We start from the raw sequence: 13186 nt of genomic DNA on the forward strand, positions 1-13186 counted from the left end.
CCCCGAGCGGCCTGGGGTCTGCATGCGTGGAGTGCGAAGGGCGGGATGGCTTGCCCGGAGCAATTAGTATGGCTCTGCTGAATTCATGAGCCTTAGGGCACGGTTGTGAAGCGCGAGACTTCTCGGCGGCAAGAACGAAGGCTTCCTGGCTTTGTGGATGACAGGATGTGGAAAGCTTTCTTAACATCTCAAACTTTATTTTATGTCATTAAGGAAAAAAAGTCTGGTTGGTCCACGTACTGAATATTGGGTCACTACTGAGGTGGTGCTGTGAAACCCATGAATATCGATGCTGATGTTAAAGTCTTCCAGCTCTCTCCAGCACTGAAAGCCAGCCTGGTCTCACTTGCTTCACTTGTGCGTTGGTGGTTGCGAGGCAGGTGGTGTGCGGTGCTGGCAGGACACGGTAAACGCTGTCCTGGCGTCACTCACATGCAGTTTCTGTGACGTGAGCTGACCTCCCTTGGAAACAACACTGCCATATTATGCTTCAGAGTGCATTTAGGTTCCTCTTGCTCTCAGGTTTCTTAGAAACCCACAAGTGCCATTTCCCAGCATGAGACCCGAGGGGAAGTTCGGGTCATGCTGTCTCTTGCTGGCTTGGGCGAGTCGGTATGTCTTCCCTTGATGAAGCAGGAGAAATCTGTGTTAGGCTTGAGGGGTACATGGGCACGTAAGTCCTCGAAAACTGTGCCCGCACTGGGGTGAACATCGTAGAATCACAGAATGGTTTGGGTTGGAAGGGACCTTAAAGATCATCTAGTTCCAACCCCCCTGCAGCTACGGATTGACCCTGCGTGTTCCCTCTCTCTTTTAAGGTGAGTTTTCAGTGTCAGTTTTAGGATGTGCAATGCAGTCGTTTGGACCACGTGAATATTGCTGCTGTTCTTCTCATAACTGTGTGGCCAAAAACTTAGGGCAATATGGAATGACATACAGGAAAAAGTGCACTACCAAATTATGCACGTTGCCTTCCTTCTGTGAGCCTGCTCTGTGGTGTGACCGCAAATTCTTGCCTTTGTATTATTCCGAGTCTCCAGGGACTCGTTAAGAGTAACCTTTTCCCCAAGATATGCACAGTAAGGACCGTTGTGTGCCACAGGATGGGATTTAGCTTTTGAGAGCCAGCTCCGAATAGCCAGTCTGGTGTTTGGGCTGCCCGGCTAGCCCCTGCCAGTGAGGCTGGGAATGTCAATATGAAATCAAAGCTGCGATGTGGCAGATACCCAAATTGCCTGTGCAGTGGGAGTGGAATGCACTGGTGTAAATATCTGAATGATTCCCCTCTACTCTGTTCTGGAGAGATCCCACCTGGAGTGCTGCCTCCAGCTCTGGGACTCCCAACATAGGAAAAACACGGAGCTGTTGGAGTGGGGCCAGAGGAGGCCCCGGAGATGCTGGGAGGGCTGGAGCCCCTCTGCTGGGAGGATGGGCTGGGAGAGGTGGGGGGGCCAGCCTGGAGAAGAGAAGGCTCCGGGGAGACCTCAGAGGCCCCTTCCAGTCCCTAAAGAGGCTCCAGGAGAGCTGGGGAGGGACTTTATCCAAGGGCATGGAGTGATAGGATGAGGGGGAATGGCTTCAAACTGGAAGAATGTAGATTTAGATGAGATATTAAGAAGAAATTTTTCACTCTGAGGGCGGTGAGCCCCTGGCGCAGGGTGCCCCGAGAAGCTGTGGCTGCCCCATCCCTGGAGGTGTTCAAGGCCGGGTTGGACGGGGCTGGGAGCACCCTGGGCTGGGGGGAGGTGGCCCTGCCCAGGGCAGGGGGTGGCACTGGATGGTCTTCAAGGTCCCTTCCAACCCAAACCATTCTGTGATTCCATGGTAAGTACTTACCTTGTTTCCTGTTCCTGACCCTCGTCAGGCACGGAGCCTGAGTCAGTGGGTTAAGTTGTACTTCTTTAGCTACACTGCGTGGGACCCAAATCAGTGATTGATAAAACCGTGAAGCATTTTATTTACCTCCTCTTAAAACTGGGAAGTTAAAGATCTCCAGAACTTGCATTTGCATGGCCAGAGCAGAAGGCTGAGATGTGTGGCAACCTTGACATGAGGCAAAGCGTGTGCTGATCTCTCCCCTGGGCTGAAGCTGTGGAGTCCTTAGAGGTTACGATGTCGTTACTGGGAATTAGGATGGAAATGTAACACACCCTCCTTGGGTCATTGTATGCCTTGAGAACCAGCACAGCTGAAGGGAAGGAATGGACCTTTAAGGCTATCCCAAATACGGGCAGAGAGGGAGGAGGGTATGCTCTTCCATTTGGAAAAGGAAAGGAGGGGATGATATTTAATCAAATATTTCTTCTTCCAGAAAACGCCCGGAAGAAGCAGGATGGGATTGTGAGCACTTCAATTATTTATTTCACTGACCACTCTCCTCCGCTGCCTCCAAGCTCCCCCTCTATGCTCAAACTCAGGAGCATCCTGGACCTCAGTCCTTTCACAGTGACAGACCAAACACCCATGGAAATCGTCGTGGATATATTCCGCAAGCTGGGATTGCGCCAGTGCCTGGTTACTCACAACGGGTAAGAACGGAGCCCGGGGGTGCCGGGATTGCCTGTAGACCGGAGCCAAAACCTCCTCTCCTTCCAGCATCGAGCACTGAGCGTCAGCTGGGGCAATTGTCTGGAAAAAAAAACAGTTGTGAACCCCCTGAGCCTCTTTCAGTTGAAGCAGTAACGTAGAACCTGCGAGGGGAAGACACAGCTCCGTAGGGTGATGGGTCTCTTGACTGATGGAAAGGGCTCACGACCTCCTCTCAGATCTGGCCAGGTGTATTGTGTAACTACCTGAAATTCGCTTTGGTGGGGATCCAAAACAGGGTGGGAGGGAACGAGGGCAAAGATAGAAATGGAGCAATGTGTTCCCTGAAGTGTGGCACCCGCAGGAATTCTCTCCCTGTGCCCTGCCATGGTGTGCTGGGAGCAGCTGAGCTTTGCGGCACCGGACAGCTGCTCGCCCTGCGTGCCCTGCTCGCCCTGCTCGCCCTGCGTGCCCTGCTTACTGTCCCTGCTCGCCCTGCGTGCCCTGCTTACTGTCCCTGCTCGCCCTGCTTACTGTCCCTGCTCGCCCTGCTTACTGTCCCTGCTCGCCCTGCTTGCGTTCCCTGCTCGCCCTGCTTGCGTTCCCTGCTCGCCCTGCTTGCGTGCCCTGCTCGCCCTGCTTGCGTGCCCTGCTCGCCCTGCTTGCGTGCCCTGCTCGCCCTGCTTGCGTGCCCTGCTCGCCCTGCTTGCGTGCCCTGCTCGCCCTGCTTGCGTGCCCTGCTCGCCCTGCTTGCGTGCCCTGCTCGCCCTGCTTGCGTGCCCTGCTCGCCCTGCTTGCGTGCCCTGCTCGCCCTGCTTGCGTGCCCTGCTCGCCCTGCTTGCGTGCCCTGCTCGCCCTGCTTGCGTGCCCTGCTCGCCCTGCTTGCGTGCCCTGCTCGCCCTGCGTGCCCTGCTCGCCCTGCGTGCCCTGCTCACTGTCCCTCCCCAACAGACCGAGTTCCCTCGTGCCTGCCGTGCCTTCCGGCACCGCTCGGAAAGCATAGCACTGGGAGTGCTAGGGCTTAAAATGCAGCACTGGACACTCAGGTTGATCTTTTCGGAGATGGTGGGTGTTAATAATCATTCATATCTGCCTTCTGTTTATAACCTCCTCACCTTTTTTAGTGTAAAATACTGATCGAGTTTGTGTTGGGGCTTGCGAGCGCCATACTCTGTGTGGAGTGTCAGCGCTGCGATCCAAAACGACACATCAATTAAAATTCCCCTACGTGAAGCGATGCGAGAGCAAGGATATACCTTCGGGGGGGGTTATGCACTAAGAAGGTGTTTTCGCTTTTCAGGAAGCTGCTGGGGATCATTACCAAAAAGGACGTACTAAAGCACATTGCACAGCTGGCTAACCAGGACCCAGACTCTATACTCTTCAATTAAAGGCAGACTGGTAGGTGTTGTGTGTTCAACACAAAAGAAACTTTAGAGAAGATCCTGGATATACTTTCCTATTTTTATTGAGACCATGGAACTGTTTTCAGCGTTTCCTTCCGTGGAGCTGAAGAAGATAATGTGTTTTTTTTCTACCAGATAACCAATTGCACTACATAATCTGTGGAACATAATCTTCTTTTTAGAAGAAAAAAGACTTTCTTTACGTTGCTTTTGTGAAGTTGCATTGGAAAGATTCCATGAAGGAGTAAAAGCAAAATGCTATAGAATTGTATCTCCTCTTCTTATTTTATTTGAACTCTCGTTACTAACGTGGGGAGGCAAAGACAAGGTCTGTACCTTCAGGAATTTTGAAGGAGGAAGATGATTTTTGCACACAGCATTCAGGTGGTGGCAGAAAGGTGCGGTTGTAACTCGGGGTGGTGTGTTCCCAATTAGCCACTTGATTAAAAATAAGAACCTGTAAAGTCAAAATTGGAGGAGGGGGGGGCTAGCTGAGGGTGTGTTTCTGAAAGAATGAAAGGGGAAAAAAAACCTCAAAACCAAAACCCCCCAGAAGACCAGATCTCCTTAAAATTGGGCCCAGTGATTCAGATTGGGAAAAAGCTTATTTTGATTGATCTTCGGTGAATGTATTTAATTACTCTGACGCTGCCTTGCTGGGAGAGCCCTGAGGAGGAGGCAGGAGGAGTTCACAGCTGCATTTTCCTCGCAATCCCTTTTTTTTTAGATATATGCCTTATGGTTTCTTCTCCTTGAGTTTCCCTTGAGCGCGGAATTAAAAATCCCGAAGGCCGAGTGCGAGGGGACTGCCCCGCCTTTCCCGCGCTCCCCGGTGAGCTCTGCCCGCCTTAGATACTGCACAACCCACCTCTTCCTCCGTCAGCGCTGTCTTTCGGGGGCTGAGGAGGTCCCGCTGGAGAGCCCTGCGCCCGGGACGTTTACATGGATGCGGGCGCCGGTCCCTGCTCCTCTCCTCAGGCCCGGATCCTGGCCCTCGCCTTGGCGACGCTGCCGCTTGACGTCGGTGCAACCGCTCGGTGGCTCTCCTCTTGCCAACAACTATGCAATAAAGCCCTTCCTGACCGCTCTCGGCCGACTCGCTCCTTCCACGTCTCTGCTCCTCGAGTCCCTGCCCCAGACCCTACCAAATGATTTTCCTGTTAATAAAACTGTGCCCGTTTTACTGGAGTTTTGAAGGTATATGAGTGCTTTCGGAGGTTGATGTTGTTCCTCGTGGCTTCGCTCTGTGGCGGACGTTGTTTTTGTGGTCCGTGGCGGAGGCTCGTCGGTGGCGGCGGAGCTTCCTCTCGCCTCTGGCGCACCACCGAGGCTGCAGAGGGAGCCGAGCTCTTGAGTAACGGCCAAGAACTACAGAGCGAGGGCTCCGACTCTGCTTCCTGACGGACAAACCTCCGGCTGTGGAGCAGGTGTTGCTCTTGGCACAGCCTCGGCCCCAGAGGCCGTGGTAGCATGTCCCCTCGTCCCTGGCTCAGGCGTGGTGGCAGGAGGTGGTGGGTTGTCCCCATGAGGCTGCTCCCCATCACCCAGCTGTCCTGGGGGGAGCGGGGACTCCTGGCTGGAGCTGGCTGGGAGCTTGGTCAGTCTTCAGCTCTCGGATATAACCAAATTCCTCATCTCTGCTTGGAGCAGGAGCCGGCTTATTTTATTTTCCAACGCCATCCAAGAGCAAGTCTCTGCCGCCGGCGCTTCAACCTGGCGGTGAGGTGGTGGTGTCCTGAATTCTTGCGTAGCTTAAAGCTGAATCAAACTAAGGTGTTCCCAACGGATCGGATACCTTCTGCTTAGAAAATAAATGCCTTGACGTTGTCTGGGGGGGGTTGTTGTGCTGCAGGAGGTGGTTGCTGAGTGGAAACGGAGACCACAGCTTGAAGTGTGTCCTGTTCTGCCTTGGCCGTGGCCGCCAGCAGAAGTTTTGCCTTTAAATGCTTTTTTTTTTTTTTTTTTTTTTTTTTTTGTTCTCTTTGGAGAGGGTCGTCCCCCCTCTCCCCGGATGGATGCTGTGGGTCGGAGTCCAGGGAAGCAGCCGCCACTCTCTGCCTCCCTGGAGCTCCCCGCGGGGCAGGTTGCACTGGAAGAGGCCGGGGATGCCCGTCCCGTGCGTGCAGCCTTCTCCTCCCCGCGGCACCCTCGGGGACACCAGCCAGACCGAAGCTTTTTAAGCTCCTGCATATTGTGAGGTAAGCAGGAAAAAAACCATGTTCCCGGCTTCAATTCGATCCGCAGTACGCAAGAGCCCGGTCCTCTCGTCCCTGCGGGAAGGCTGCGGAAGCACGAGGTGCCAAAAGGGAAAGCCGTGAGCCACCAGAGCATCGCGGCTAGCTGGTAGGTTATCTCGGCCGCTCCTGGAGAAGCGGTGGGGCAGGGAGCACCGTGTCGGAGTGGGAGCGCTGGAAACGGGGGAGCTCAGGGCAGGAAACACCGGCCCAGCAGCGCAGGCGAGCTCCCGGCTCCGCGGCGTGTGGCTGGGGGATTTTTTTGGGGGTGGGAGAGGTGTCCTCGGGAGAGCGACCTGAGAAGAGCCTCGCGGGGAGGGAAAACGAGTGTGGGAAAACGGCCCCTGGCTTTGCGGGAACGCCGAGTAGAGTTGGGCTCGAGAGGGGCTCAGTCCTCGGCGCCGGCAGGATTTCGAGTCCTCGTGATGCCAAACCAAACATGGTGACGGTGGGAGAGTAAATAGGGACGTTGCAATGGCACAAGAGCCTTCTCCACCTCTCGCTTGAGCAGATCTCTCCACTCGGGCTTCTTTTTAATGTGGAAACTGGTGATTTTCCTGCGAATTGGGACGCAGGCTTTAGCGGCTGGAGGGCTGGTGCTCGTGGGCGAGGGGGAAACGGGAGCTTGGAGCGGGACTGTAGCTGCTCTGTCTGTGTGCGAAAACCTCCTCACCCCATAAACCCCCGTAAAAGGTGTCCGTGTAAGGAAAATAGTCGTTCCAGCTCCAGACCCGTTTGTAATCCGTAGGTCTCTGTGTTGGGAAGCGTGGGGCAAACCCACCCGCTGGTCGGTGCGGCATTAGCTCCAGCGGTGACGCTCGGTGCGCCGTGTCCCGCTGGTGCGGGGATTGTGCGGGGGCAGATGTGTGGCTCTATAGGGGGGTCGGTGCCTTCCCTGCCCCGGGGAGCTGTGGAAGGCAGCAGTCCCCCCGGCTGTTTGCTGTCTGCTTTTATTGGGTTCCTTTTTTATTCCTACAAAAATAAGTTCAACTCTTTCATCCGAAATTATCTGCAGGGGAGAGACTGTACTCAAGTTCTCGAACGGGAGCGTTTTCTCCCTTCCCCGGGACTGCCCGAGCTGCTGCCGAGGGTTTTGCCCCGTCCACTTCTCGCTTTGCCATTGCTTTACCTTCGGAGCGACTCCAGGAGGAGCACTGGGCTTTCTCTTCAGCAAACAGCCGGTTGTACAGTTGGGAGCTGGAGAGGATCCGTATCCCGCATAAATCACACCCAGCCCGGGGACTCCTTCACTAAGCAAAGAAACGTCTCTTACGGCGCTGGGCTGAAGGAGCCGGGAGAAGGTCGGAGCTCTTGGAAATGCCTTCTCCATCTCTTGCCAAAATCTCCTGACCCTGGGGGGTGAAGCTGAGTGGGAGGAGGGGCCGTAGGGCTCCCTCCTCTTCCCCTCACCCCGAAGAGGAGGGGTCCTGCTGGGGGGGGGCACTGCGGTGCCCGGGGGCTGGGTTGCCGCCAGGGCGGGATGGGAGTCGGGGCGGTTGACTTTGCAGTTCCCCCAGCCCCGTGCTGGGCTTTGAAGGGGACACAAAATCATGGAATCGCAGAATTGTCTGGGTTGGAAGGGATCTTTAAGATCATCGAGTCCAACCATCAACCTCACACTACCAAACCCACCACTAACCCACGTCCCTCAGCACCACGTCTGCCCGTCTGTTAAACACCTCCAGGGATGGCGACTCCACCACGGCCCTGGGCAGCCCCTTCCAGTGCTTGACAACACTTTCGGGGAAGAAATTTCTCCTAATATCCATCCTAAACCTCCCCTGGCGCAACTTGTGGCTGTTTCCTCTTGTCCCATCGCCTGTTCCTTGGGAGCAGAGCCCAACCCCCCCCCTCACTGCCCCCTCCTTTCAGGGCGCTGTAGAGAGCGAGGAGGTCTCCCCTCAGCCCCCTTTTCTCCAGGCTGAACCCCCCCAGCTCCCTCAGCGCTCATCGGACGTGTGCTCCAGACCCCTCACCAGCTCCCCTGCCCCTCTCTGGACACACTCCAGCGCCTCAATGTCTTTCTTGTCGTGAGAGGCCCAAAACTGAACGCAGCACTTGAGGTGGGGCCTCCCCAGTGCCCAGGCCAGGGGGACGATGGCTGTCCCCAGTGCCCGAGGTGGTTCACTGTGGAGGTGTGGGGCCAGCGCGCTCCCGCCTACGTTCTGCTGCTGCTCCCCTCGTCCTCTCTGCCCGCCCACGGGGCAAGGGAGCCCCGTGCCCTGCCCTGGGCACGGCGTGGGGAGATGGGGGTGGCCACAGGGATGGGCTCCTGCTGATGTGCTTCAGCAGCTTTGTTGGGACAAGCTGGGGACAAGCGGGGGGACCAGCTCCTCCCGCCTCCCCGCCGCTGCAGGTGGTGGGTGAGTGGAATTATTTTTTCCTGCTCTCTCCAGCTTGTCTCATTCGGGGAAATAAAGGGGAAAACTGACGTGTCCCCCGTGCAGGAGCTCCGTGAGCCGGGATCAAGCTGGCTCAGCCGGTTTCGGTGCGTAGGGCTCGCCTGTCCCGAGCTGTGGGCGCTGGCCGGGGCGCCTGGCACCGCGCCGCGCAGCCAACGGGGGGGAACGAACCTCCCCGCTTCAGCAGCCCCGACTGCCGCTCAGAGTCCCAGGTCCGAGCAGGAAAAAAAAAAAAAAATAATAAAGGCAATTCGCTCTGGAAGGGGAGAGAAACCATCTTCAAAGCATCACCTTTCCTCCAGCGGGACCTCAGCGCCCGTCCCCGTTGGGGCCGCTGCGGGACCGGGCGAGAACGGGACGGGTGAAGCTGGGCTCCTGCCCGCCGCAGCCTCGCAGGAGCGTTAACGTTTTCCCCTCGGTTTAACGAGATTTGCTATGTTTTGCTTTGCTTTCCTCTTTTTCAGGTTTATTTAATGCCCGGGGGGGGGGGGGGAGAGCGGTGCTGGGGGGGGACGTCCCGAGGTGCCCCGAGGACAGAGCGCAGTGGGTGCCAGCGGCGCCGGTGCCTACGTGCTGGTGGGGTCGCGCCCCCGCGCTTGCCTGCTTTGTACGCTTTATTTACAATGTCCCGAGAAATGATTTCCTGGGGTGGCGGCGTGTTTTTCGGTGTGGATTTCCTCCTTCCCGCTGCGAACTTGCTCTGGGCTTGGGACTTGAGAGTAAAACCGGGTCTTGTTTGGAAGGGAACAAAAGACCTGGATGTAGCCATGGACGGGTTAATAACAACAGAAAGGAGTGTGTGTGTGTGTGGTGTGGAGGGGGGAGAGATTTCAGCCCCAGAATTTGTTTGGAAACGAAGGGGAGCGGAGTGGGGGCTGTGGCCGCCCCGAAAGCAGAGCGTGGCGGCGGCCAAGATACGACGGTGCTTTGGCAGCGACTCTGAGGAAGCGGTTGTGTGTGTCCGGCTCAAATCAAAGCCATGAGAAATAAGGTCACCCTGAAAACGTTATTGTCCCCCCCCTATTCTCCCCCTCCCGGTCTCTGGTGAAGCAGGAGGAAAGGGCAGGGAGGTTTCTGGGCTGTCGCCTGGTGGGGCTGAGGAGCCGGAGCAGCTTTCGGTTTCGGTGATTTGTTTTTTTCTTTTCGGTGTGGTTATGAGCTTGACAGACGTCATAAAATCATAAATTAGTCTGGGTGGGACGCGGGACCTTTAGAGGCCATCTCATTCCACCCCCTGCCCTGGGCAGGGCCACCTCCCCCCAGCCCAGGTTGCCCCAAGCCCCGTCCAACCCGGCCTTGAACACCTCCAGGGATGGGGCAGCCACAGCTCCTCGGGGCACCCTGCGCCAGGGGCTCACCACCCACACAGCCAACAATTCCTTCCTCATATCTCATCTCAATCTCCCCTCTTCCAGTGTAAAACTGTTCCCTCTCATCCTATGGCTCCGCTCCCTGACCTGGAGTCCCTCCCCGGCTCTGCTGTACGTCCACCCCGAGCCATGTCAGGCTGAGCTCCTCCAGCGAGCTCTTACCAGCGGGTCTCGGAGCCCTTTACAAAGACCGATGTCCGTAGGCATCTCCTCCAAGTGGGGGAGTTGAGGCGCAGAGGTTTCATGAGTGACCACTCAAGAAATGGAGTGGTTCCCACCTGCGCTCTCAGTTATTGCCCAACTCCATCTGCTTTCTCCATCTCCGGCAGCTGTAGGAAAGGAAGGTGGTGAGGGCCAACAGGTTGATTAAAGGCTCCCCCATCCTCGTCTCACCTCCGGGCTCTTTGGCAGATATTCCTGGGAAAAAAAATAAATCAATCTTTGCATACCATTGTGCCAAGGAGCTCTCAGCTCGGCGAAGCGCGCGAGCCGGGTTCGCTCCCTGAAATGCAAATGCTCCGTTTCTGAGGATGTTGCCCATGCGGGCATTGAGCTGATCTCATCTGGTCTTCGGGACTTTCCATTAACGTCAAAGTAAGAAAAGCCAGGACCCGGTTTGGTACCGGCGAGCAGGAGGCAGCCGTGCTGGGGCCATCCGTGCTGGGGCCATCCGTGCTGGGAGCATCCGTGCTGGGAGCGTGGGGATGAAAGCGGAGGGTCTCCGCTGGGGCTGGGGGGGCTGTGCCGGAGCAGGAGGGTCTCCCCTGCCCGTCTGCGTGGGCACAGCGCGGCTTTGGCTCCAACGCCGCTTTGTTGTTGCGTTTCAAACTGGTTTGGGAAACTGAAAACCATCTTCCAGTTTGGCACGTGCCAAATGTGCATCGAATTGTTTGGCTTTTCTCAGCATCTCGGGTTGGGTTTGGGTTTTTTTTGTGTTATGCCTCCTCTGAGCTCAGGCCGGGGCTGGGAAGGGTGAGGTCCCCTCTGAAAGGGGGGAGTGATGAAGAGTTGGGACCTGTGCCTCTCCAACCCGCCCGTGGTGGCCCAGGGCCAGGGGACCCCCTGCCCGGGGGGGTGTTCGCTCCCCGCAGCAGCCCTGCCTGGCACCGGCGAGCTTTCGCCTTCCCCACCTGCTGGTGCCATGGGGGGCCGCAGGAGCTGCTGTCCCCGAGGTGGCCGGGGGCCGGGTCTGCCCCGTGGCTCGGCAGCAGCTCCGGGGCCGGGGGATGCCTGAAGCCCCTCTCCCCACCGTTGGCCACTCTGAGGAGCCCGGAGACCCGCAGAAGCCACCGAGCTGGGACCCTGCGAACACCCTCCCGGTTCCGTCCCGGCTCTCATTGCCTGGTGACGCTCGGCTCTGGCCGCTCCTGGCCAGGCAGCCCTTTGGCCCTGATGCTCGTGGAGGTCATCTTCTCCAAAAACATCTGCCCACGAGTCTTCTCCCTTCCAGCAACACCCCGCTGGGCCCCAGCGCGGCTCTCCCGGCTCACTGGCGGTGCCGCCGGCGGCTCCCGCTTGCTGCGTGGCAAACGGTGACCTCCCACCCTGCGGGAGGGGGGGGGGGGGGCTGCTTTAAACTCTTTTTTTTTTTTTTTTTTTTTTTGGAAGAACAACTTTGAACGCTCTGGGCTGGTTCCTACGGCCCCGGGTTGTCCGAGTCAGCCCTGAGCTCCCACCGCTGCCGCTGAGGGCAGATGGGGGGGGGGAGGATGGGGGGGGGGGGGGACGAGCTCGGTGCTCCTGGGGGGGGGGGGAATTTGGGGTTTTAAGAGCAGTGGGAGCTGGGCTCCTGCTGTTGGTCACCAAGGTGGTCGAGAAAGCAGGAGGAGGAACCAGAGGTGGAAGAAAAAGGGACTATTTCAAAGGTGGTTTTGGAAGGGAGGGGGTTGGGGGGGCCCGGTGCGTTTTGCGGGGAGGGGGGGTCTTTGCTAAGTGATATTATGGGGTCACAGCTGCGCCGGGCGATTTTGGGTTGTGTTTGCGTTGGGCACAATGGGTGGTCAGGGCCGGGCCGGGGGGAGCGGGACCCTGCAGCCCTGCTGGGGTGGGGGGGACGCAGCCGTGTCACCCCTTCTGCCCCCGGCAGGCGGGTGCTCTGGCTGCTCTCCGGCTGGGAGGCTCTGGAAGAGCCGGGAAAGCTGCCCGTGAACTTGGGGCTGCTCCAGGCGCGGGGTGAGGGGGCCGTGCCATGTCTCTGGGGGGGCTTTTTGTATCGGCCTCACCGGAGCCCGCAGGAGCCGGAGGCTGGTGAGCGGCTGTGGCCACTATCTGGGGGACGTGGGAGCCACCTGGCTCAGCCTGGCACTGGCCCCCAGCCCCAGCCAGGGATGGAGGGGGGGGGGGGGCTGTATGGAAAGCCATGGGATGGGCAGCGGGAGGAGGGAGCAGCCCCGGCACGGCGGGATGGGGAAGAAGCCCGTGTCGGCACTGGGGGGGGTTTGGCTGTGCCTTGGGCTGGCCTTGGTGACCCCAACACGGAGAGGAGGAGGAGCAGCACCGGGACCCCCCCCCCCGGACAGCTGGACGAGATGTGGCCCCCGAGAGCTGGCGGGAGTGGGTGAGGAAGAGGAGCGGGGCTGGGTTTGGGGCTGGCAGGGCGCTGCTGGAGCTGGCGGAGGAGCAGCGCCTGATCCCAGGGAGATGGAGGCACCAGGCTTGGAAGCAGGAGTACATCTCCCTGGGAACGCCCCAGGTGTCCGTTGGGGAGAGGCGGTGGAGCCGTTCCAGGCGCTACGGATGCAAGATGAGGCAGGACCTGGTTACTGCCTGCAGCCTTTGCCGGGCTCTGCCGCAGCCCTCGGGGCCAGAGCTCCTGGGAACCGCATCGGCCCCTTCCCCCAGGCTGCCCGGGCACCGCAGCCGGGCTGCGTCCCTGCATCCCAACACCGCCAGGCTGCTCCGCTGCATCCCTGCATCCCTGCATTGCCGGGCTGCTCCGCTGCATCCCTGCATCCCAGAACCACTGGGCTGCTCCGCTGCATCCCAGCATCGCCAGGCCGCTCCACTGCATCCCAGTACTGCCGGACTGGCAGGGCTGGACTCTGTCTGCTGGAGGCGGCTGGGGGGGAGCTGCGCCTCTGCCCTGTGCTGGGACAGGGAGAGGGACAGAGGGGGGCTGAGCTGCAGCGGGGGGGGCTGCAGCGTGCCAGCTGAGCGTGGCAACCGGCCCAGCCCTCAGGATGGCCGGTTCGCGCGGCACCGGGGCTGCTCGGGACGCCTGATGCGAAGAGGTGGGAGGTCAGTGCTGG

The 13186-nt window shown here is 58.5% G+C and overlaps 1 protein-coding gene across 1 annotated transcript in view; it reads left to right on the top strand.

The window, feature by feature from the left end:
• LOC309675836 (H(+)/Cl(-) exchange transporter 5-like) overlaps positions 1-5104 on the top strand; it is a 33820-nt gene extending 28716 nt beyond the window's left edge. Inside the window, exons 12-13 of the mRNA XM_082488239.1 lie at positions 2312-2528; positions 3827-5104. Coding sequence (XP_082344365.1) covers positions 2312-2528; positions 3827-3917 — 308 coding nt within the window. The 3' untranslated portion in view covers positions 3918-5104. The remainder of the gene's footprint in view (positions 1-2311; positions 2529-3826) is intronic.
• The last annotated feature ends 8082 nt before the right edge of the window (positions 5105-13186 follow it).

The sequence above is a fragment of the Vanellus vanellus genome (genome assembly GCF_965231255.1).
Source record: "Vanellus vanellus genome assembly, chromosome: 10".
NCBI classification, from domain to species: domain Eukaryota; kingdom Metazoa; phylum Chordata; class Aves; order Charadriiformes; family Charadriidae; genus Vanellus; species Vanellus vanellus.